Genomic DNA, 26,241 nt, shown 5'->3' on the forward strand with positions numbered 1-26,241 from the left:
GGGCTCCGGAAATTTGGACCACCTGGGGTTCTTTAACATGCACCCAAATCTGAGTACACGGGCCTACAACATTTCCGCCTCCATCGGAAATGCAGCTGCCACAGCCGGGATTTGATCCCGCGACCTGCGGGTTACCAGCCAAGTACCATAGCCACTAGACCACCGTGGCGGGGCCTCTCAGGGGCACCTTGATAGATGCGCGTTGCTATAAGATGTGCTCCACGAGCTTCCGGGACAATAACTGCTGCTCAAAAGAAAGCTGCCTACTTTTAAGTGAAATCACTGAGTTGATTTTCATCAAATATTTCGACAGTGAAGCGGCCCTTATTTTAGTTGAGGAAACATATGTTCCAATAACACATGGGTCGTTTTGTCTGAAATTTAACTTCAACTATAACAATGAATTTCACAACAGCTTTACTTTTAATCGGCATCTTTGTTAATAGTCACGAAACCACAAATGATCTACAGGAAGTGGTTGGAAAAGATACGAGAGCGTAACTTGGTGCTCGTCATACAATTAAAGAGCACATCTACCAATAGGGAGTGTTGGTATTCTCTGTCTGGGTCATTTTTAACTGATATTGCCATTTGTAACTTCTTGCTTTCTCATGTTTTGTCGCATTTGTTACTTCCTCGAAATGTCTTACTGTCTCCATATCTCGATATCTATGTCTACATGTAGACATGAGGCATAGCCGAAAACTACGGTGGGAACACCGGTGATGATGGAAACCGTCATCGTTTGCTGCCGCTCGGTTGTGTACAACAGAATGAGGGACTGTCGGGTCAGTCGGCCTTTATTCGTGACGTATAGAATTGTACACCGCAGAATGCAGAACTAAAGACGAAGACAGCGATGTCCGTGTGTGCGTCTTTGACCTTCGTTCTTTATTCTATACTGTGCAATTCCATATGTTATGAATCAGTTGTGTACGCGGTGAAACCATACAATTTTCTTGGCATGTTTATCGGGCACGTCTGGAATTTAGTACCAGCACCTACTGTGAACAACTTAGATTGTCATTACAGTAGCAGTAACGCGATATTTTTCGAGCCGCGTGAAGAGAACTAAACCAGAGGCCATTCCCGAGAAAGATGGTCCTGTACCATTACCGTTATGTTCTGCTCCGGCTTGCGGTGCGTCATGGGCGTCGTTAACGCCTGAAATCGATGGGGCTCGGTGATGAATGGTCTGCGTTCGAAACAGTCCCACGTGTTCTATCCTTATCGCACCTTCGTCCTCCTTTGTATTCATTTTTTAAATCGCTTCCACAGTGCATGCGTTGTTACACGCTCTTCTCCTTCACCCACAAAAATTTGATCAGACCTATCGTGCCGTTTACTAATACTATTTCTTTTTTTGCACAATGTACTGTTCTCACTATTACCTACAGATGAAAAACCAGGCGATGAACTCGGGGGACGTCAATTTTTTTCATAGTGGTTGATTGCAACAGTCGCGCAAAAGGGTGGCAGCTGTAACCCCTGCCAAATGCAATGTGGTGACCACTGCTCGGTATACGGGGTTGCTAAAGTGACACCTCGTTGCAGGTACGCAACAATTGGCGGGGTTGAAAGCCGGCGGTTTTTCTCGTTCAGCTATAGTACAACATAAACGGCTGCATGTCGTTTATAACTGAGAAAAATTTTGTATAAAAAGTAGAAAGAGATAAAGAACACGCATACAAAGCCTTGCAGATCGTCAGTTTTGTGCTTTGTAAGGTATCACTATCAGACTTCAGCCTGTCGAGCAAGTCTGTTCCTCTAACTTTCAATCTTCGCCCATTTTATTGGTGTTGCTTGATCACCATACCAGTTATTTTGAAATGACTGCCTTATTTGCCTTTGTTGTCCCTCCCGGATGGCTTTCTTACCTTCCTTGTATAAATGTTCGGCAAATCAAGCAACCGTGTTTTCTGTGTTGCTGCTCACGGCAAGTTACCTTTCCACCCACTTCTCTTTCTTCTTATTTACATTACATTGGTTCTAATACTTCCCCTATACATTCCTTGGAATCATTGTCTCTTAGATCTCATATATATATATATATATATATATATATATATATATATATATATATATATATATATATATATATATATATATATATATATATATATATATATATATCTTTATATATATATAGCGCGTGTGTCTGTCTTTAAAGCTAAAGTAGACAGAACGGGACTATACTATTTGTTGGGGCGCTGACCTAGAACTACAGCGCTTTCACAGTGGCTATCTTCACTTATTTTTTTCTCTCTCTCTTTTGGGGGGGGGGGGGGCGTAGCAGCACTAAAGCAATGGCCGGTACCGCAGCACGCTGGAAGTGGGAAGCTAGTACAGCGTGGCGGCAGACAGAGCCGCGTCACCAATTTGATCTGCCCTTATCGCGGTCGAAACATTTCGCGCTGGAGTCAGTCGGAAACAGTGGTGTTTCATTCACAATGTCAGAGATATGGTAACTCAATCATTGTGCGCCTGAACATATACAATGTTCATCTCTTTTTCTGTGCAAATAATGCACATTTCATGGTGTCTGTGTCTATACATATACTCTGTACTGTAAAATTGCCACCATCATATCAACGCGTTATAACTGACCCGCAGAAGTTCATTCAACAGTTCGCTGTACTACGCTTAGTGTAACAACCGAGTGTCTTCCCATGGTAGTTTCATTATGAATGCGTAATTTTTGTTGTGCGTAAAACACAGATAACAGGTTACACGCGTGATACAAACATAGCGTGAACTATCCCCATTTTATTGTCCTAGTACGTTAACGCCAGCACAACGAGTTACAGCGCCGCTGCAAAGGGGACCACACCGATGCGTCGCTGTTAAAGTTTCTCCCTTTGAACTAGTCGTGGCGTATTCGCGTTTGCTGGGCAAATCAATGGCACAGAAGTACGGTGGTATTGGATGTGCATCGCTTTTTCTGTGTGTGTTCTTTCACGCTGCAACCACTTTTGCATGCGTGTAAATATATTCGCCCAAGAAGCTTTGCGCCAAGTCAATAGTGTCCGGGCCACTATGACACTGACTATAGATTTGATGGTCGAAATCTGTCAGGAATAAGCTGAGAATTAAGTAACAAGAGCTATAGGAGGATAGAAAGTCACAGAATATCCACGAGGTGAATGATGACGAGTAAGACGAAGCGGATGGATAGACGGATGTATGGATGCATGGACGGATGGATGGACGCATAGACAGACGCACAGACCGGTGGATGGATGGACTCATAGAAGCATGGACGGACTGATGGACGCTTCGTCCCAGTCATCATCATTCACTCCGTGGATATGGTGTGACACCATTTTTATTGACATGCAATGCGATGCAACAGGCTACTACGACGACTACGACGATACGGGACATACGACACATGACGTAAAGAACTTCGCGCGTAAAACAGACATTGCGTAAACAAGCTCATTATAACCTATCAAGTTTCGCTGTAAGTGTGCTCCACAAGTATTTTGTGGAATCTTCTACGAAAAAAGAATATAATTGGGAACTCTTCACACAGTAACATATCCCCCAGCGACATCTGCGTAACTTTTGTATTGATTATTGATGATCAGTGCATTAATAATTAATTGCGATATAATATTGTCATGTACAATAATGCAAAATATCATCGAATTTTTATTGTTGTTTATTATGCACTTTCACTGTCATTGCATATACTTTTTTACACTGCAAGCTGTATGACAGTAAGTGTTTTGCAACATATTCATGCACATTTTACCTGGTGTCGCTCATGTCGCCGCCTCTTATTGCAAAAAGGCCTCGGGCATGACGCAGTGTTTGAAATGGAGAATAAATGAAACTAGAGGTCGTGTTAACAACGACTTTCCTTTTGGGCGTCATATTCCTGACGTTTGTAACTCTTCAGTTTTAACTTTTCCTTCTGTTTTGTTCGAAAGCAAATAGTGAAGAAAGAATTTATTGTAGTTTGCAGACTTCGCGTAGCCTTTACCTGCTTAACAATAAAAGGTGAGTATTAAAGTTTTGTAGCCTTCTTCATACGGGCTAACTTATATCGCTCGTAAGTATTTCCGCATCACTAGTACTTCAACCGCCAGTATACCCACGCTTCCGCTTGAAGCTTAAAATGTACCCTGTTATTCCCTACAGGTGTTCTACTGCGGCCAGATGGAGCGTCGATGCTGGCTGAAACTTTCGTGTAAAAGCGAAATATCGGAACAACTTGCTCTGACATGTTTATTTCCCCCTCTCCAACATTAGAGATCCATCTAAAGAAAGGTCGTTTCACGACAGTCAAAGTGTCTTTCGAATGGCAATCTCTGCGTTTCGGTATATCAATGTGGATGGCGGCGCGCACGAAAAACGTCGAGCTGATTGCGTGAAAACGAAACTAACTCCTCGGTTTTCAACTCGAACGGTCTCCTGTGAGAGCTCGGTTTTCTGAGTTCAAGTTTGCACTCGTATAGCTGACTACGCAAACACATCTCATCCGTTCATGTTTGTTCAAAGCAAGCTTGTCGCATTCCCGGGCGCTACATTTCAACGGGTATATTTGTCCGTCTTCCTCTTTTTTGTGGTCTTTTTTTTTTTGAACAGGTAATGCGAATGTTGTTTCTCCATTTCCTGATGCAACAGGAATCAAAGTATAATTCTGCGCCCCACGAAAGCATTTCGCACGATGGGCACAAACTACGTAGAATATGCGTCGTATACGCGGCACAACTGTAGTACGCTTCATTTGTCTTGAGCGCCAGGAACAAATATTTGGGTTTCTGTTGGTGACAGGCTAACAATGGCACTCTTCTCTCGGAAACTAACTGCGCCTGCTTCTGTCACTTGATGGGGCTTCGCGTCTCCTCATACCGCCTGTACGGGTCGCGTTAACTATGTGAGGGCGCCGTACGGCTGGATCATTTTTCTCGTCTTTGAAACTACGAGTAAAGGTGCGTTCGCCGAAGCGTCTGGAGAAGAAATTTCGGTTACAAGTTCGCAGACGTGGTTTGCTCTCTGTTATAGCCGTCGTTTGTGGTCTACCCCTGTTTGCTGTATTGCTTTGTTTTGTTCTTTCTCTTCGGGTTTGCATTTCGCAAAGTCAGGGCATACATAATTATATATATATATATATATATATATATATATATATATATATATATATATATATATATATATATATATATATATATATATATATAAGGGAGAGAAGTGTATTCCTAAGGGCTCGTATTTCCGTGTTTTAACACAATATTAATGAGATATAACCACCATATATATGCATGGTGGTTGAGTGGCAGTAGCGTTGCATATAGTCAAGTAGATCCTCCGTGAGCGGTCACAACGTGGTTTATTTCGACGTTCCGGCCTAGAGTCTAGCCTTCATCAGGATTGAAAGTACAGTTTGTTGGTGGTGCTCTGGTTTTATACAATCTCAAATCAGAAGGAAAGAGGAAAAAAAGACTGAAAAAAGAGAAAAAAGAAACAAAAAAGATAAAAAAGACAAGAAAGAAAAAAGGAATATAAGGTGGACTCCCTCCGGGTGCCCCCTTCCTCTCTTCCTTCCACATCCACCTCCATCTCTCTCCCCTTTCTTCCTTTCACATTTCTGATGTCTGCGGTCTGTGTATGCTTCCTTTGACTAACGCATTCTTCTCGACCAGACGGCGCCTCCTGGCTCTGGCGGTTCGGTGTGGGGTAAAAAGAGCTTTTTTAAGAAGTTTAAGCCTGTAACTACTCAGCGCCCTGTCAACATTTTGTCGTAGAAAGAGGGGTGCCGCGTATTGCGGCAGAGGCTGGTGAGTGGGCGCAATGCGAATTCCTTGAATGAATGAATCCAGAAGCGGGCAAGGAAATATATATATATATATATATATATATATATATATATATATATATATATATATATATATATATATATATATATATATATATATATATATATATATATATATATATATATATATATATATATATATATAGTGGGAGTAATAATTCAATGGGCCAGATTCGTGAAGGTATGGGATATGGCACAACGGGAGCGTTGTCAACAAGGATAAATATATTTATTTCCCAACAGTTTCGGGAGGGGTCCTCCCTTCATCAGGAGATGAGTATAACGCTCCCGTTGTGCCATATCCCATACATATATATATATATATATATATATATATATATATATATTGCAAGGGGGTTTATTAGCGACGCCAGATAATAGGCAGACAGCCGGTACAGAAACAAATGCTCGGGCACGGGCAGTCCAGTGTCTACAGCTCGTGCGCGCGCTTCGCACTCAGCGATGGTCCCACTATCATTGCCTTGCGAATTCTCCACTACAATGCCCCGGCGACGAAGACGAGCCATCCTGGCGACTCAAGGTGACGAGAGAACAGGAGGGTCGTAACAGGGCTTGAGGCGACTGACGTGGACCGTCTCACGACCAAGGCGGCGCTTGTCCGTGGACGGCTTGAGTGGTTCAATCACATAGGTGACAGAAGAAGGGTGTTGTATGACGCGGTAAGGGCCCGTATACTTCGGTGCAAACTTGGGAGTCAGTCCAGGAGAGTGGAAAGGCAGTCGGAGCCACACGAGAGAACCGACGGGGAAGGTATTCTGAACAAGATCATGGTCGTGGCGATCTTTTTGGAGGGCTTGGTTATCGGCTGTGAAGGACCGTGCAAGTTGACGACACTCTTCGGCATGTTCAGCCATTTCAGAAACTGGGCTGAACTCTGAGGCATCAGGATTGTATGGCAAAATTGTGTCGAGTGTGTTGCATGGGTCACGACCGTATAAAAGAAAAAATGGAGAAAAGCCTGTTGTTGATTGAATCGCCGTATTGTAGGCGTACGTCACGAAAGGAAGAACAACGTCCCAGTTGGAGTGGTCGGAATCAATATACATAGCGAGCATGTCTCCGAGGGTTCTGTTGAAACGTTCCGTTAGGCCGTTTGTCTGAGGGTGATAGGCTGTTGATGTGCGGTGTACCGTACGGCATGAATGTAGGAGCTGCTGCAGAACTTCGGACAAAAATACGCGTCCTCTGTCACTCAGGAGCTCCCGTGGTGCACCATGACGAAGAACAAACCGGTGCAAGATGAAGGTTGCAACGTCACGAGCACCAGCCGAAGGCAGCGGTGCCGTTTCGGCGTACCTTGTCAGATGGTCGGCAGCCACAATCACCCATCGATTGCCACCAACAGAGCATGGTAGCGGGCCGTATAGGTCAATCCCAACACGGTCGAATGGGCGTGCAGGACATGGCAAAGGCTGCAGTTGACCGGGTGAATGAGGGAATGTCTTGCGCTGCTGACACTGGGAACATGAGCGAATGTTTTTGCGTACAAACGTGTACATACCCCGCCAGTAGTAACGTTGGCGGATCCGCTCATACGTCTTTAGCGCACCGGCGTGTGCGTGTTGCGGTTCATCATGAAAATATTTGCAGATATCAGACCGCATATGGCTGGGTATGACTAGCAGCCATTTACGACCCGTCACTTGATAGTTGCGACGGTATAACAGGCCATCCCGTATGGCGAAATGCGTTGCTTGGCGGCGAAGAGCACGCGGGTAACCGGAAGTTGATGCGTCAGAAAGCATATTCAATAGCGAGGCGATCCAAGGGTCCTTGCGCTGTTCGGATGGCATGTCTGTGACGCTGACGGCAGAGAGGGGAAGGTCCAGGGCTGATATATCCGTATCATTTGATTTCACGGGTGATCGTGAAAGCGCATCTGCGTCAGAGTGCTTTCGCCCCGATCGGTAGACGACGCGTATGTCGAATTCCTGGAGGCGTAGTGCCCAACGTCCGAGGCGGCCGGAAGGATCTTTTAGCGACGCCAACCAACAGAGTGCGTGATGGTCAGTGCCCAACGTCCGAGGCGGCCGGAAGGATCTTTTAGCGACGCCAACCAACAGAGTGCGTGATGGTCAGTTACCACATCAAAAGTTTGGCCGTACAAATAGGGGCGAAACTTGTTTAACGCCCACACAATCGCGAGGCACTCTTTTTCCGTAACAGAATAGTTGGCTTCTGCCTTAGGGAGGGCGCGGCTGGCATAGGCGACCACATTCTCCGTAAAACCTGGCTTGCGTTGCGCGAGTACTGCACCAAGGCCAACGCCACTTGCATCCGTGTGTACTTCGGTTGGCGCAGTAGGGTCGTAATGGCGCAGTACGGGTGGTGAGGTAAGGAGTCGGCGCAGTGTTGCGAAGGATTCGTCACAGGCTGCTGTCCAATTCGAAAGATCTGCAGGGCCAGCAAGGAGTTTGGTGAGTGGAGCGATGATGGAGGCAAAGTTCCGGACAAAGCGACGAAAATAGGAGCACAGGCCCACAAAGCTCCGTAGTTCTTTAACAGTAGTCGGCTTAGGAAATTCGGCAACAGCACGAAGCTTGTCAGGGTCGGGAAGAATGCCGGCTTTCGAGACGACATGACCAAGTATGGTGAGTTGTTTAGCCCCGAAGTGACACTTCTTCAGGTTAAGCTGAAGCCTGGCGTTTGTAAGGCACTGTAGAATCTTGCGCAGACGAGTGAGATGCGAAGTGAAATCGGGTGAAAAAACCACAACGCCATCAAGATAGCACAAGCAAATGTTCCATTTGAGACCACGTAAAATGCTGTCCATCATTCGCTCGAATGTGGCAGGCGCATTGCAGAGTCCGAATGGCATCACGGTAAATTCATAGAGGCCATCCGGTGTGACAAACGCCGTTTTTGGACGATCAGACTCAGCCATTGGGACCTGCCAATAACCCGAGCGAAGGTCAAGCGAGGAAAAGAATTCTGCACCTTGGAGACAATCGAGAGCGTCGTCTATGCGGGGAAGAGGGTAAACATCTTTCCTCGTAATGTTGTTTAGGCGCCTGTAGTCTACGCAGAACCGGATTGAACCATCCTTTTTTTTGACGAGTACAACTGGGGAAGACCAAGGATTACAAGAAGGCTTGATGACTCCACGCTATAGCATGTCATCTACTTGTTCTGCAATTACGCGACGCTCCACCGGTGACACACGGTAAGGGCGCTGGTGCAAAGGAGTACTCTTTCCTCTGTCAATTGTGTGCACAACGGTGTTCGTTCTTCCTAGCACCGCTTGAGGAAAGTCAAACGAACGCTTGAATTCGTGCAGCAGGGTAACAAGCTGCTCTCGTTGAGCCGGGGCGAGATGGCTGTCAATAGAATGGTGAAATGCATCGGTAGACACGCTGTTCAAGGCAAAGTGAGGAACCAACGCGTTCAGCTCCATATTCGGCTTGGTGTCGAAGAAATCGGCAGGCACGATAGTACCTTCATCGATGAGCTGAATGTGGCCGAGCGTCTCGTTGCGGCGCAAACTGAGGGGGCACGAGTTGGGATTGGAAATAAATATCCCGGTAGTGTCTTGACAAAGCTCAAGAACGGCGAATGGCAGCGATGTGTGGTGGCGGCTACCGAAGATGTCAGATGGCGTGAATAGGACGGTAGCGTCAGAAAGTGAAGCACAGCAGGCAGGGACAAACTGGGCGCTGAAAGGAGGAAGGTCTATGTCCGTCGCGACGACAAGGTTAGCCACACTAGATACGGCCGCATCAACAGAAGGCGCATCACCAAACGGTAACAGCTCCACTTCGGCCCGAGCGCAGTCCACGACGGCGTGATGACGTGATAAAAAATCCCATCCTAGGATGACATCGTGGGAACATGAAGCCAACACGTGAAATTCAATGGTGTACAACACGTCTCGAATCACAACTTTTGCTGTACATGACGCGACGGGCTCAATTTGTTGGGCGCTCGCAGTACTAAGAGAAACCACGGGAGAAGGCATCGTCACTTTACGAAGAGAGCGGCAGAGTCTCTCACTAATCACAGATATCGCGGCACCGGTATCGATGAGTGCGAGTGTTCGTACACCTTCGACGATTACATCGATAAGATTGGCGGGAGACAGGCGAGGACTTGAACGATTAGACGATGACGCAGCTCGTGCCTCCGGAGCTGCGGCAGTTAGTTTTCCGTCTCAATGGAGGTGGGTCGTCGACGCATAGGCGACACGGAACGACGACTTGGTGAAGGTGAAGGCGAGCGGGAAGTAGAACGTCTAGAAGCGAATGTTCGGGCGCCGGAAGCAGTTTGCGCATCGCGTTCGTGAACTTCAGGTGGTACGTGAGGCGCGTGGTATGGAGGTCGAAACGAATAGTCAGAATATCTTGGTGCGTTAACTGTGAAGCGCCGACGACATAGACGTGCAACGTGACCTGGAATTCCACAAAAGTAACATATAGGCCGGTTGTCAGCGGTGCGCCAAGGATTTCCGGCGTGTTGCTGTGGAAACGGCGCGGTGGACGGTCGCACAGGTTGTGGCGCATACATTGGCAGACGAGATGCAGGAGGCATTGCCGCGACGGCCGCATAAGTCAGTGGCGCGGCAACAGGCGTTGGTTGAGAGGCAGGCGTAGGTAATGGCAACGCCTCGGAGACCTGCTCCTGAATAGCCTGTCTTATTGTCGGCGTTAGGCGGCTCGTTGGTGCTTCGGTGGTCGGCAGATACGAGAGACATGAAAGTTGTCGTGCGACCTCTTCGCGTACATATTCTTTTATCTGCTCCAGCAAAGAGCTGTCACCACCGACGGCCAGGGCAGCGAGAGAGTCGTCTGCAGTCGTCGACCTCCGAACTGCTGCACGTTGTTTCCGAATCTCTTCCAAGCTCTGGCACAAGGTCACAAGTTCGGATACGGTACCTGGGCTCTTTGCCAGCAACATTTGATAGGCATCATCGTCTATGCCTTTCAAGATATGCCTGATCTTGTCATGTTCGGTCATCTCAGGGTTGAAGCGCCGGCATAAATCGATTACATCTTCAATATAGCTTGTGAAGTTTTCGCCCTGCCTTTGTGCACGTCCGCGTAGGCGCTGCTCAGCACGCAGCTTGCGCACTGCGGGGCGATCGAACACTGCTGCGAGGGTGGTCTTGAAACCGGCCCAAGTGATAAATTCAGTGCGGTGGTTTGTGAACCACAGGCTGGCGACGTCTTTGAGATAAAATGGGACGTACTCTAATTTCGAGGGGTCGTCCCACTTGTTGGCGGCGCTCACCTTCTCAAACAGCTGCAACCAGTCCTCCACATCTTGGTCCTCGGTGCCACTGAAGAAGGGCGGATCTCGTTGGCGCAGGGTGGTAGGCACGATGACCAGTTGAGATTGGGCCGTGCTTTGCTGGGTGGTGCCTTGCTCGGTCGTCTGGTCAGGCATTGCTGATGTAGTGGGCAGCTTCCGGCTTCGAAGTTCCAGGTTTGCGTACCCAGCACACTTCCACCACTTTGCAAGGGGGTTTATTAGCGACGCCAGATAATAGGCAGACAGCCGGTACAGAAACAAATGCTCGGGCACGGGCAGTCCAGTGTCTACAGCTCGTGCGCGCGCTTCGCACTCAGCGATGGTCCCACTATCATTGCCTTGCGAATTCTCCACTACAATATGTATATATATATATTTATTTATTTTATATATATATATATATATATATATATATATGTATGTAATACGCGGACATAATGCGTTGGGTCACTATGTCCGTGTATTTCTTCACCCAATTTTAACGCAACAGTGTTTTGTATTTTATGCCAGGGTCCACAAAGACTTTCACGACGTACTTCAATCACGGAAATGCGTCAGCAACATAAACACAACGACAAAAAAATAGAAAAACGCAAATATAATAAATTGTCGATGGGAGTCGAATTAAAAGCTCTTCGTCTACTACGATTGAGTGCGGTATTTTAACCCACTACGCCACAGCCCAAGACATCAGTGGCGCTACGCCTACTCCCCTTTTGGCTTTCTTGCACTGCCCTTTTTCGCAGGGTGGTGCCGCCGTCTCCACACGGTCGAGTCAAGTACTTTTGGGGATGATTACCTCATGAAACACAGCATTGCTATTCCGTTCCATTCAGCCCGTTTTCAATAGAAGTGTAACTTTTACTACGTTTTGACACACCGTGAGGAGGCGGCTTGATCCGAAGCCTTACTCGTAGCATTCATCCATATTAAAGACACAACTTTGTACAAACACATTTGGCCTGTAGACTAAGTCCTAAGGGTCATTTACAGACTTATTTCAGCTGTATGCATAAAATGTGCAATTCATTTCAACATTTCAAAGCTGACAATCGCTGCAGATGGCTTGACTAAGCGCCTTTCTTTTCAACCATTCTTTCACAGAACGGCATGGATTTGTAACGCGACGTCATTAAGGCTGCTGATCTGATTGGCGTTGGTACAATGCACGTAAATAAGATCTGCTGGTAGGGTGGTGGCACGTGTCGGTGCAGATATCAACCACTCCGCGATGTTCATCTTTCTTGCCAGATGGCATTCATGCTGCCGGGTTCATTGTGTGATGGCCTCCGAGATTGCGCACAACATGTCGGCGTGCAATCTCGGAGGTCTAGGCAGGGCGAAGCTTGAATTGTCTAGGGCACTCATGAGAGCTCTGAGATCACCAGCGATGCGTGTACATGTCTCATGAGTTGAGAAGGCAAGCCAGAGGGGGGAAGGAGGGTATGACATAACCGTCCACAGCGGCCATGGTACAGGGCGTGTCGCTAAATTTGTGGTGCAAATTGTTTGATGATGCTATAGCCTAAACGTTGACTAAACATTGAAAAAATTGTTTTAGGATCCCTTTCAATTATAGCAACTCTGATATAGCTGAAATATAGCTCTCCGAAGCTTGCCTGCAGCGTTCGCACCGCGTCACGACGTTGCGACTCTCGCCTCGTGTGAAATCGCGGCTTGGCTATAGAGGGGACATGTGATGCGCTTTACGTCTCTCTTCGAGTTCCACAACGTTTAGAAGCGGTGCATGCCCAGTTCTAGTGTTTATTATGTGTTTGTTCTTGTCATCGTTGTGTGGCATTTACCCTAGGTGGTGTCCGAATGTATGTCTACAACCTCACCTTTCCCAAAGGTTAAAGTAGGATCAGCGACGTTAGTCGATTGGGGTGGAGGTACTTTGCGAGTTGTGAGCCTAGATGGGTCCACGCCAAGCGATACTATATCTGCCTCACAACAATAGACATTGTACTGATTTCTGTTTCACTAGTTCCGTACAGCACTGCGGAAGCTACAGTACTCGACTAATCAAGTGGGCGAGCACATTTTAAATGCGAAGCACTTCTAAGTGAACTTCAGTGACTTTTATTGTTTTACGTCACGTAAAACGAAATTTGGTATATGCGAAGCTAGCAAAATGACCGTGAGCACGCTATGAGTGCAGCATATATTATTCATGCTTCACATGACACGCATGCCATGATTACATTGTTTGGGCGTGCTATTACCTTCGTCATCCACTCACGTCCCGTAATACCGAATTTCGTATATGTGAAGCTAGCGAAACGCCCGTGAGTGCATCATGAAGGGCCAATACACTCCGACGTAAGGTTGACGCGCGCGCACGCTGGCCGCAGCAACGTGCACTAGCAAAACGCGAGCACTGGCGCAACCAGCATCCGTCGGCGCGACACGGTGGCAACCGGTGTGAATTGCGACATGCTGCATTTCGCGGCGACTATGTTACCCAGACAGCACCGCGTCTGCCTCTCTTCGTGACGGAGTGACGCCGGGCGCGCTCAAACGCGCATGCGTCAAAGCAACGTAGCGCAACGCACGCCTGCGAGTATACGGAAGGCAGATCTGCGCCTGGCGTGGCATCGCCGGCGTGACGCGATGAAACGAACGCAGGTGCACACGCACGCCGGATAACGTCCAAGTGTATTGGCGCCTTGAGTGTGACATACAGTAATGTTCTTACAGGACACGCATCTTATGATTATCATGTTTGTACCAGTCATATACCTTCATCATCCATTCACGTGACGTAATACCAAATATCGTATATGCGAAGCTAGCGAAACTGCCGCGAGCGCATCATGAGTGTGGCGTGTAGTCATGTCGTTACATAACACACATGTCATGATTTTCATGTTAGGGTCTGTCGTTTGTGTTTGTCATGCAGTCATGTCCTACCACACCAGTTTTTCAACATGTAGTGTTAACGAAACCACCGCAAGAGCAGCAGGACCATGAAATGTAAATCATGACATTCGTGACAGACATGTCATGATTTTCATGTTATGACTAGTCATTTATGCTCGTCATACGGTCATGTCATGTCATACTATGTTTGGTATCGATACCATTACCGGAACAGCCAGGAGAGCTAAAAGTCATAGATAGATAGATAGATAGATAGATAGATAGATAGATAGATAGATAGATAGATAGATAGATAGATAGATAGATAGATAGATAGATAGATAGATAGATAGATAGATAGATAGATAGATAGATAGATAGATAGATAGATAGATAGATAGATAGATAGATAGATAGATATGCTTAAGGTCACCAAAGTTAGCTAAGAAATGCTTCGCCTTTAAAAGCATGGAAAGACAGAAAAAGATCGAAACAAACATACGCAATAAAGACAGAAAAGGCAGAGAGCGAGACATAAGGAGAAGCATAATGAGAGAAGCAAACACAAAGAAAAAGCAGAGAGAAAAAAGAAAGCGATGAAAGAGAATTGAAGATAGAACGAGCGGGAAAAAAGAAGAAATAGAAAGGAACAGATACAAAGAAGTGATAGAGAAGAAAGTGAGATACATAGAGAAAGAAAGAGAATTACGAAAGCCATATAAAAAGAATCATGCGAGGCCACCCAACTGCGCTTTTCCTTCATGCTTGACACCATTTGTGCGAAGCTTTTATCATTTGTTTGAAACAAGTGACGTTTCCAAGCCTTACCAGCTTCTCCCTGATGGGTGTGAAGGCCCGACATGTACCGCGCATACATTCGCCATTTTGTAATGCGGGCGAGGATTGTCAACACTTGTCCTAAAAGGACACTAAAACCAAATATTAGGTTGACGTTAAATGCTGAAATGGCGATCCAGAAACCTGGTAGTGCTACTTTCGTGCCAAGGAAGGGCTTATTTTGAAATAAAATCACGCTTCCGTGCTCCGCATCGGGTTGGCACACTTCAAATTACCCGTCTCAAGAAGCGAACTGACCGGGCCCTCTCACGTCTTTGTTGCCGTGCACAACATTTCCCGGCTTTACTGCGCCAGTAACAGCAGCAACAACGGCCATTGATCAATTTCCCGCTATTGGATTCAACTGCGCCCCGCTAGATGGCACCACCTGTAACTCGCGCCATTCCCCATAGTAACGCCCAGCGGTTCTTTTTTCCATGAATCAAACAGAAACGAACAAGCCAGCACTTTATTGCGTCTCTTGATGCACGGGAGGTTCTTTATTTAGTGCAGTTAAATCGATTACTTGTGATTTATTGTAGGCGGTCCGTCTGATGTCGGGAAAATTTTGAAAATGTGCTATGGCGGCGCTTGTGTTTCGCGCATTTACCTTTATTTTTTGGTAAGTAGGGCACTTTTGTTGATAATATTGTCGTTTTAGATTTTATACTTGAGTTTTCATTCTGACGTAAATTCTTATTTAACTTCAGTGTGCCTTTAAAGCTCAGCAGTACAGGGAGTGCAGCGTCTCTGTGGTATTGACTTGAGTTGTTCAGTCACAGTAGATTCAGCATACTAACTGTGGCTTCTGTGAATAACGATACCGGAAACATAACTTCCAAGCGTTTCATTCACTGAAAATGGTATTCCGCAGGCCCGTGGCAAGCCAGCTCATCAAGGGGGACGCTGTGACTGCGGAATCCTTCGAGAGCGTCACGATCTACTTCAGTGATATTGTCGGCTTCACTACTCTGTCTGCGCAAAGCACGCCTATGCAGGTAAGCAACACAACAAATCAATACTAGAGATATCAGCTACTGCAGTATACTTGCACTAGTTAGCAACATTAACAGTCGTTCGTTTGTGCTTCTACAGAAATAATGAAGTCCGGTTGGGATAATCAAAGCTTATTGTCAAATCGAGGAATCACATTCCAGTTACGCTGCTTCGTTTCTCCCGTTTTCGTAGGAGCATGGATCACCGGCTTCTACGCCAGTGAAGCGTCACTTCCGCCAACCAATCACATGTCCCAAAGTCACCTCCTCCTTTGCGCATTCGTCTACCATCCCACTTGTCCTTGATAACCAACAGCAACATATCACAGTCAATTTCTTTCTATCTTTGATTTCTTTAACACTCATATAGTCACACGTATTTCATATAGCATTTTGATGGGATCGGGTTTCACCCACAAAAACTTACCAGTGCTCGGCGCAGGCTGTACTGCAATATAATAAATATTATTTCAGGCTATCCTGATCAGACTGCCAGGACACGAGTAGTCGTGTTTACTTTGGAGCTAACGCAAGCCCCAGTGATAACGCTCGAATTTCTTTTAACATATGTGTATAAAAAACGGCGTGTCACACCGATCATGGAGTTTCCTAAAATAACTAGATGGACCTCTGGCGTTGCGATCGTTCAGCGACCATGGGAATGATGGGTAGGACACACATTTGCTTAGTCCTCGTACTTGCAGGTGGCGAATTGTACTTTCGGCTTCGTTTATTGCTGGTTATGGTATTGTTTTGAAGGAAAGAACGAACCCTTTTGAACTTTGTGACCCGATTCGAAATGGTAAGCCTAAACGAATAAGGTTGTGAAGCGCAAACGGTGAACATTTGCTAAGTTATGTTTTCGTGAAAAAAACAGCTCCAAGCCACACGAACACACATGGAGCCAGAAGGAGGCCAGAAGTACGAAAATTAGACAAATGTGTGTACTACCCATCATTCCCATGCTCGCTGAAGCGCCGTGCGTTGCAGCTCTCATAGACACTAGCGCCAGAGTTCCCTCTAGTGTATATTAGGAAACTCTATGACACCGATGACTAGATTATTTGAGAGTCGAATAGTTCGTCCGACGCCATCGTTTTTGTAAGTGATACTCGCTTGTACAGTCACTATTGCTTGAACGCAAAGACACTCGCACCACGATAACGTCATTCCGCGTTGCCTACCAACCGGTTGCACAGATGTGCGCTTGCTTCGCTGGACCACACACTGCTCTACTACAATCTTCCCTGCCTGGACAGTGCGCGCCACCACTCGGTCACGCCAGACTTGACGCCATGACCAACTGCGCTTGATTGATATGTGGGGTTTAACGTCCCAAAACCACGCTATGATTATGAGAGACGCCGTAGTGGAGGGCTCCGGAAATTTAGACCACCTGGGGTTCTTTAACGTGCACCCAAATCTGAGCACACGGGCCTACAACATTTCCGCCTCCATCGGAAATGCTACCAACTGCGCTTGCTCCACTTCAATACATACTAAGCCATCGCCGAACGTATACATAAAGAGACCGAAGAGGGAGAGAAACGACGAGAAAGAAAGACAGGGAAGTTAGTCAGGTGCAAAGAGACTTTAGTTCTGCACTGCCGATGAAGAAGCCACCTACCGGATATCGCGGCGTGCAACTAAGCGAGACTGTTGGGTTCAACTCGTTTATAGTAAAACTGTGATTCGGTCTAGTTTGAACAAATTCATCCTAATGGTTTTCACACAAGCACACGGAGACAAAGGTGAGAAACAAGCAGACTATCGCAATGAAGAGGCGTCACTCGGCATTACTTCGTAATCATATAACGTGACATCACATGGTATCTCTACGTATAACTTGGCACCGCTTGGTGTGACTAGGACTTTCTAGGCACCGATCAGCTACGCTGTGCCTAAATCTTGCGCTTCTGTGGCGAGCTACGCCCGGCTGACTATTCCGGCATAATTTCTCCCCATCTTGAACAGCCGGATTGCGACCTCCCTAACTGCACTACCATGAGAAAGTAGCTAAGCCAATTTATCAGTACCTGCGTTGCATCTCTTTCTGAACTAAGCGTAATATATACCCTCTGGCGCAAGAAAACTAGAAAGCATGTGAAAGCGAGGGCTGTTGTAAGATTATACAGTAAATCATTGTTTTATAAAAAATGCTCCTGCTCAAAAAAGCTGTCAAACTAATGAAAAACGACCTCTTTTTACTTGTGGAGCCACAGCAACCAAAACGTAGCTGATGCAAAGAAACTGCGATGTAATGGCTATGTAATGCGAGAACGTCACAACCACGTGAATGCGTGGCGTAGACGTTCCTCCTTTGTTAAACTCACCATTGTTTATCCGCTAGTACGTCATACCGTCATTCATTGTGTTAACGCCACATATTATCAAAAGAGTGATAATAAATTATATGTAACAACTAACAAGAGTTTCAAAGGTGACTTTCCACGATCTCATTCTTAACCACGTGTGTGTTCGCTGATGCATTCAGTTATATTGCTACGGAACAGCTAACACTGTTTCTCACAGTTTTTACAAAACTGGGTGGCTTTGGAGAGATACACTCCTCATCGTTCTTATGTCGTGCGCATGTTAAGTAGTCCCTTGAGGGAAGAACTATGATGCACTCTCTGCGAATGTGTCAAATACGCATGGCATATATTTACGAGGCACTCACTATTTCATTCCAAGAAAGGTAATGAGAGATTGCGCTTTTTGGATGATTTTCAGTGGTTATAGTTAAGCAGTGTGTAATTAAACGTCCAAGTACCTTTCAATCAGTAAGCTTCGATCCTTGCATAAAATGAATGAAACTATAGGCCTGAAGTGGGTGCCCATTTTGTTGGTTGTATAATTCGTTTCGAGAATAGAAAGGAAGTGCTCTTGACTTGTGTCCTGGAACACGGCACGCCGAATGATCGTTCACCATAGTAGTTTCTCGAGCTAAGTAATCATCTGCAGCAATACGCTGCGCATTAAAGGTAACTGACCGCAAGTTGTCCACTCAGAAAGCCTGTGCGAATGTACACATTGGGTTTCGAGGCATTAGACAAAAAAAAACAACAAAAAAACACGTCGTGTGGGATGCGCTTCTGAAGGAATGGAATGAAAAAACTTTATTTCAGTCCTGCAGGACGCGCTTAGCGTGTAGCGGGCGTCTCCCATCTCTGTGTATAATTCTACACATTGCCGCAGAAAGGCATCGTGTACAAATCGATGTTCGTAGCTGCTTGCCAATAGACGCAGCTCCATCCCACCCTCCCCGCAAACCTGCATGCTCCTCCATCCACGTGATGCATATCGAATGCTTTTAATTTTTTTTACCCTTTTCTTACCTTTTTCTTCTTCATGTCTTTTTCATTTTCATTCCCCCATCATCCGCGTGGTCTTGTGGAGGTGTCCTTCAAAGAGAGAGACAGTATTGACGTGCTTATTAAAGACGACAGTCTTTATTCGGGACTTTCCACGCAAAAATGTTTGGACTGTCTGTCTGTCTGTCTCCCCTAACGGTTTCGGGTACTTTAAACAGCACCACCCGATACCCCAAACGGCTGACCCCATCCGCAGCACCCACCAATGTTGCTCAAGATTCAGCGTTCATTCTTATGCGATGGACAATTAAAAAGCAATAACTGCGCATATCTGAGGCACCATAACAACACGTATATATTCTGTATATGCGTCTTTTACTAGAAAATACATACATAAGTTATTCTAAGGACCGTAGCGTTTATCACTCTGCGCTGACCATGCAACGCTTGCAAGAAAAGGCGAGTGTTTCCAACGCTTCGCTAAGATGACACGGTGGTGGCACCTATATACCCGTCGCCTTGCGTTCTACATCTCTGAGACGGGCACACGCGCCCATCCCAGAGCCACGCGCTTTGTTTTCCCAGAAAACTGCCAGATGGCACTCATGTCTCACGTGTGACGTGAATTGATGCGCTCGTTCGCCTCCGCTGCACGCTCGAGGCACTCTGACGCAGTGCCTCCAGAATACCATTCACCAATTTTCTTGCGTGGAACATTAAATAAATTTTTTGTTCACTCTCTCCACACGCAAGACTATCGTTTATCGACGACATCTGCAGATTAACATGCAGATACGGGGCTATTTTTTTTTCTTTTTCTTTCCTTCAAAGTCATTTCAGAGCCTGCCTGAGCGTTTCAATTCTCTGCTTAGCACTCTTTGCAAGCTTTCACGCAGGCACAGAATATACGATGCCCGGTGTGATGCTATTGATTCGGACTTGATAGGGAACATGACGGCGATGGCCAGAATGCGCCTCATTTGATTGATTGATTGATTGATTGATTGATTGATATGTAAGTTTAACGTCCCAAAATCACCATATGATTACGAGAGGCGCCATAGCGGAAAGCTCCGGAAATTTCTATCACCTGGGGTTCTTTAACGTGCACCCAAATCTGAGCACACGGGCCTATACGGCATCTTCGCCTCCATCGAAAATGCAGCCGCCACAGCCGGGATTCAACCCGTGACCAGTGGGTCAGTAGCCGAGTACTTTAGCCACTAGACCACCACGCCGGGGTAAAATCCGTCTCGGGTGTCTGTACAGTTGTTATCGCGATAATAAGGTGGATACCTAGAAAAGAGAAGACGAGGCAACGTAACGCCAACGTGCTATAGTCGCATCCAACTTTAGAAGTCGGCAGAACCTCCTCCTCAAAGGCGGATACAGAAAGAAAATATGCCAGGTGGTCCAGTCTATCCCAAAAAGTCGGAAAGGATGCACTGAACTGCAGCTGTTTTGTTATTATCATTTCGTGGGAAAACACTCTCATGAATTTCAACAGTGGGTCCATGCGACAAACTCACTTAGTTCACTGCTGAATTAAAATTGCACTGAATTTATTGTTCTCGGTGTCTACGACTGTACCAAATAAAAATAGGATCACTTGACAAGGGCTGCTTGTAAGTACAACACAATACATGAAGCGTGGAAGCGAAGGAAATTGAGGCAGTGCAGTCTACTACATTAAAGTATGTCAATGTAAGAAAAATTCACCGTATAAGGCAGTCTGCCTTGGAGGTTGTTAATTTTGGCCTGTAGATTCGTCTGGGCAGACACCATTGTGCGTAAGCCGGTCTACTGGGGAGGCTCTCAATCCCTTCGGCGCCCAATCTGCCAGACGCTGTCGAAGATCTGAGCAATTACCCAGACCATGTGGCAAGCAAAGGCGAGTTCCTGACTCTTAACTACAGACCCTTTCGTCGTCTCTTCGAGCAGAAGCGGTGACTGATGCCCTCGGCGACTCAACTGGTGATGGGGAAGCTGTTGTGACCGGCGCCAGAGCTGACGGGGGAGCGGCGCTCTTTTAATCCTCAATCACGTAGCCGACCGGCGGGCTGCCTCTGCTCGCCAGGCATTCAATTGAATTCAATTCAATTTATTTTCCAGTTTATACATGCTGGATGGTTGCGTTGGGTTAAAAGCTACATAAGTAGCTTGACGAGACCCAACGACCAGACTATACAGGGCAGTAACAACAAGCAGTCCGGTGCAGTGACGAGAAAACCAACAAGTAAAACAGAATACCATATCGTATGTACATATACAGCGATTTACATGGATTTCCAGCAAGAAGATTGCAGGAAGAAAAAGTGAAAATAGATACATGTGCATAAAAAGTGCTAGAAAAAATGAATAAAAAAGTGCTACATACAATAAAATACGGCTATAGCATAAGTAATAAACATAAATAATAATAACACAGAATAATAACACCGTACCAATGTAGCAATACTAGCTATTCGGGACAAAAATAAAAGAAAACACTGGCCATACAATACAGCGAGAAATTCATGTAAGCAGAAGACTATGTTAAAGAAACAACATAAGTTATGCACAATTGAATTACACAGAATGTCACAGTATGTGACATTACAAGTGAACGAAATATAAGCGGAAGTCTTTTTTACTGACCGTGTCAATATCTTTATATTTATTTAAAGTAGATGGTAGGTTATATGCCAACGATTGATGTTTGTAGTGCGTCCTGAAATATGGAACTGACCATGTCTCAGGATTCCTCGTGTTCACATCAATTCTACGACGTTCTAACGATGCCAACTGTTTTATATAGTTTTTGAGGGATTCAGAAGCATATCGCGCAGTATGTAATAGCATTGTCCCTGCTAGCCCGAGGGTGAGACGTCGTGTTGCCACGACGCCGTTAATCATTCGAGAGAGGACAACAAAGACAGTATCTTCCTTGGAAGAGACCGCGGCGGCCACCGCAAATCACCCCGCTAATTAGGCGGGCTGTTCGGTGGACCCTTTGATGTAGGCTGTCAGGATCGTGGGACCTCTCGACTAGCAGCACACACACGACGAGGACGAGCCCTGCTGGCGCCACCTCGCAGTGCAGTGTTCACGTGGACCGTGCATGCTCGTCCCCCCTCACCTGTTGTGTGTGTGTGTGATTGGTGTTCCACTCGCAGAGGAGGAGCCCGACAGGGCATAAAACGACGCCGCAGAGTGCTGGACGTCGCTCTGAACTATGTAACGTTCAATCACCACGCTCGTGCTTTGAGACCCCTAACCTTTCTTTGCTGTAAATATGTGTAAATAGTGCCATAAACCTGTTTGTTTTTCGTATCCCCTTCTTGTCAGCGTTCGTTTCCTCCGCCCGGTTACACCACGCTACCACAAAATACCGGGTAAACAACTGGTGGCAGCGGTGGGATGCCATCAGCAACTTCCTCCTTCGACTTTAACAACTGGTGGCAGCGGTGGGATGCCATCAGTGACCTTCCTTCCGACCCTTAACAAGGTACATAGGTAAAGGCGCTAGGCTGCTCTCAAGAAGGTCGCGAGCTCAATTCAGAATGCGGCGGTTGCATTTCGATAGAGGCGAAATTTTAGAGGCCCGTGTACTGCCCGATATCAATGCAGAATGAAGAACACCAGTTGGTCAAGATTTTTGAAGCCCTCCCCATACGGCGTGTCTTCTATTAATACTGTGGTTTTGTTCATAGAAACTGCAGATATTATCTTATATTGCTTATGAGGCATTGAAAAGCGCGTTGCAAGAGTTATTGAGCGGCGCTTAAAAAATGAAGAACTCGCTTCCTTCGGGCATACAACAGCATTGACGCTTGTGCGTTCATCAACAAGGCTACAAACGCCGAATATTGTCTGGAAGCTTCATTGAAGAGCCAGGTGCTGCAAACTGAAGCGGAGAAACCGACAACACGACCGCTGTGTCGTCTGTCTCTCCGCTTCCGTACACTTTTGCGCTCTTAACTTCACTCGCAGCATCTATATATGTGTGCACAAGTACGTATCACTAATTAAACAGAACTACGTCACCCACAGATTACACACACACACACACACACACACACACACACACACACACACACACACACACACACACACACACATATATATATATATATATATATATATATATATATATGGAGAGTGAGAGAGAGAGCAAAAGATAAGAGAGAAGGTGGCGAGGAGAGCAACTGATATTATATGCTTCTCGAGTCTGGACGCGTATATCTAACATCTATATTTCTCTCTCTCTCTCTCTCTCTCTCTCTCTCTCCATATATATATATATATATATATATATATATATATATATATATATATATAGGTATGGGATATGGCACAACGGGAGCGTTGTCAACAAGGATAAATATATTTATTTCCCAACAGTTTCGGGAGGGGTCCTCCCTTCATCAGGGGATGAGTTATACTTACATGAATTTCCAAACTTCGTTGCTGCCGCGTCCCTCTCGCCTTGAAACATGTTTGCGAGAGTGAGAGGGAACTGAAAAAAAGGGGGGGAGAAAAAAAAGAAAAAGAAAGAAAAGAAAGAAAGTAAAAAAGAGGACTTTCTTTCTTTTCTTTCTTTTTCTTTTTTTTTCTCCTCCCCCCCTTTTTTCAGTTTTCAGTTTTTATTTCTTTGAATTATAATCTACTGCGCTCGATACTAATCCTCCCATCCACCATGTTATCACTCGATGTGCGAAAGAAGTGTTTCCTCGTTCTTCACGGTTTCAGGGCGTCAGTTTAGCACCTGAAATTGGATTGAAAACTTGCTTCTAAAAGAAATGCTTCCAAATTTCATTTCATTTATTTGACCCTAAGGGCCCAAGAATGGGCATTACATGGGGGGGGGATGCAGTACATAGTACAACGAATGAGGAAAACCAAATAAAATAAAATCTGAAAGAAGTACGCAGTTTGGCGGCTTTTCTTGTATTTTTTTCTGTTCTTTTACCCTCCCTTTCTTTGTTTTTGCTGTGATATCTCTGTTTATTTTTTCATGTCGCTTCTGTCTCTCTTTATTTTTATTCTTTTTTCTCTCCTCACGCGTTTTTTGCTCTTTGTCACTGTTTCTCTCTCTCTCTTTCCTGCCTTTCTTTATCTCGTGTTTCCTCTTTGTTTCTATGTATTTCCCACTATTTCAATCCTTTCTTGCTCTGTATTTTTGTCGTTCTCTTTTGTGCATACTATGTCGTACTCTCTGACTCCTTCCTTCCTTCCTCCTGGCCCTCACCTCCCTTTTTTTCACGTCCTTGCTAAGTACTATAGAAGTATACGCGTATGTGACGCTCCACTAGAGTGCCTGGGTAGCCGAGTAGCTAGGACACTCGTCTTCGGATCGCGGGCATGCGGCTTGAAAATCCACCACACCAAAATATATTTTGGGGGAAGGGGGAGAGGATGGTCAAGTATTTTCATTTCTTTCAATTTGTCTTTTTTTCTCTCTCTCTCTCTTTGTACTCATTCTCTCGCCAGGCGGAGTTATACCACGACGGACAAATCAGCGCATGTCTTCTGGGAGCAAGGTGACAGAAAAAAAGTGTCATATTAAGAAATCAAACGTGTTTTCCTCTTCGTTTTCATCTTATTCTCTGTACATATTGTTATATTTGTGCGCAGCTTTTCAATAATAGTTAGAACGAACGCTGCTTTCTCGTACTGCTATCCCTTGCCTTATGTTTTCCGCTCAGGTTCGAATTAGTCATACTTGATTTTCTTAAAAGCACGGAAGTGAAACGACGAGGATGGGGCAGAGAGTAACACACACACTAGCGCTTGTGTGTATGTTTCACTCCTTCCCGTCCTCGCCATTGCAGTTCCGCGCTGAGCAATACAAATATGCCACACCCACAGTGCCAAAAATTCATCCTTGCTAAGTTCCCGACTCCCAAATGTGCTGAAAAAAAAAACAATTCCGCTGAACGGGAAACCCGTGATTCGGCGCGTCAGTAGTACCACACGAGTGACAAATCACATGCCTCCTTCGTCAGCACATGGAATGCCGCACTGCATATATGCATGTGATGCCTTGGGCCATATGAAGCCGCCGCTGTGTACTCGGTAGAAGCGCGGTCGTGGTTATATGGTTACACTCTTCGTGTTTGTCGTCTGTGCTATTGACGCGTTTATGGATCGCCCGTCGCTCGGAAGGTGGATACCAATCGAACCTGCAAAGCCGCACAAAAAACGTCTGCACCGCCCGGACGCAATCACCGCTTATTCGGCCGTGTCACCCTACGCCTCCTTCTTCCTCTTTATCATCTGTTTACGTTCGCAGCAGCTTTTGCTGCTACTGTCACAATTAATTCACGTTGTAGGAGCCCGATGTAGCCCTTTGGAGGCACGTTGAGGATAAACAGATATTGTACAGTACTCTTTTATGGTTGGCTAACAACCCCCACACGCCCCCCTAAGGCGTCATAGGGCTTCCGTTATAGGAAATGATGGTGACAGTAGCTGGAAAGGGTGCTGCCGATGCTGGCAATCATATACAGTGTCCGATACGGAGTCAGTAGCTAATGGCAAAGAGTATAATTTGGGCGTCAGTTATCTCCTGTCACTGGCGCGCATGAGACATAACTGACTGGTGCCTTCGGTGCTCCACGGTGAATGCCCTGGAAGAATTCAAACTGAGTGATAGGCTATTATTTACACAGTAATTGCATAATTAACGATACCTACGACGAAAGACGTTTATGGTGATATCACTGGAACCTATCCCCATGGTTCCGGGTCATGTATCTGCCACACCATCTCTCTGTGGTGGCTGGGCGCTCCACCGTAACTGAAGGGAAGCGATAATACCTCACGAACGAAACAAAATGTTGTAAACAACTCAGAATTTCAGAGACAAGGTACCCGCAAAAATATTTTAGGCGTAATTCTAAGAACGTGCCACAGAGGGCCTTCCTTTCCGGGCCACCCCTTATGAAAATGACTTGATTTTCTATTGTCAAACTGTGATCGAATCATTGACTCTATTAATCATCAATGGTTCTGCAATACTCATTGACTTGCTTCAATACTTCGTCGAAAATATTTCTGTTGAGGATTTTGCAATAGAAATGTCATCGACGCATTTCTATTGAAATACCAATGAGGAAGTATTTCGTAAACAATATTTCTGCTGAGCACTTTTGAATAAAAA

At 45.8% G+C, this 26,241-nt stretch overlaps 1 protein-coding gene across 1 annotated transcript in view; it reads left to right on the top strand.

Moving 5' to 3' along the window:
• LOC119172915 (atrial natriuretic peptide receptor 1) overlaps positions 1-26,241 on the top strand; it is a 433,548-nt gene that overhangs the window by 287,829 nt on the left and 119,478 nt on the right. The window contains exon 4 of the mRNA XM_075893770.1: positions 15,663-15,786. Coding sequence (XP_075749885.1) covers positions 15,663-15,786 — 124 coding nt within the window. The remainder of the gene's footprint in view (positions 1-15,662; positions 15,787-26,241) is intronic.

This window comes from Rhipicephalus microplus, chromosome 4 (genome assembly GCF_043290135.1).
Source record: "Rhipicephalus microplus isolate Deutch F79 chromosome 4, USDA_Rmic, whole genome shotgun sequence".
NCBI classification, from domain to species: Eukaryota; Metazoa; Arthropoda; class Arachnida; order Ixodida; family Ixodidae; genus Rhipicephalus; species Rhipicephalus microplus.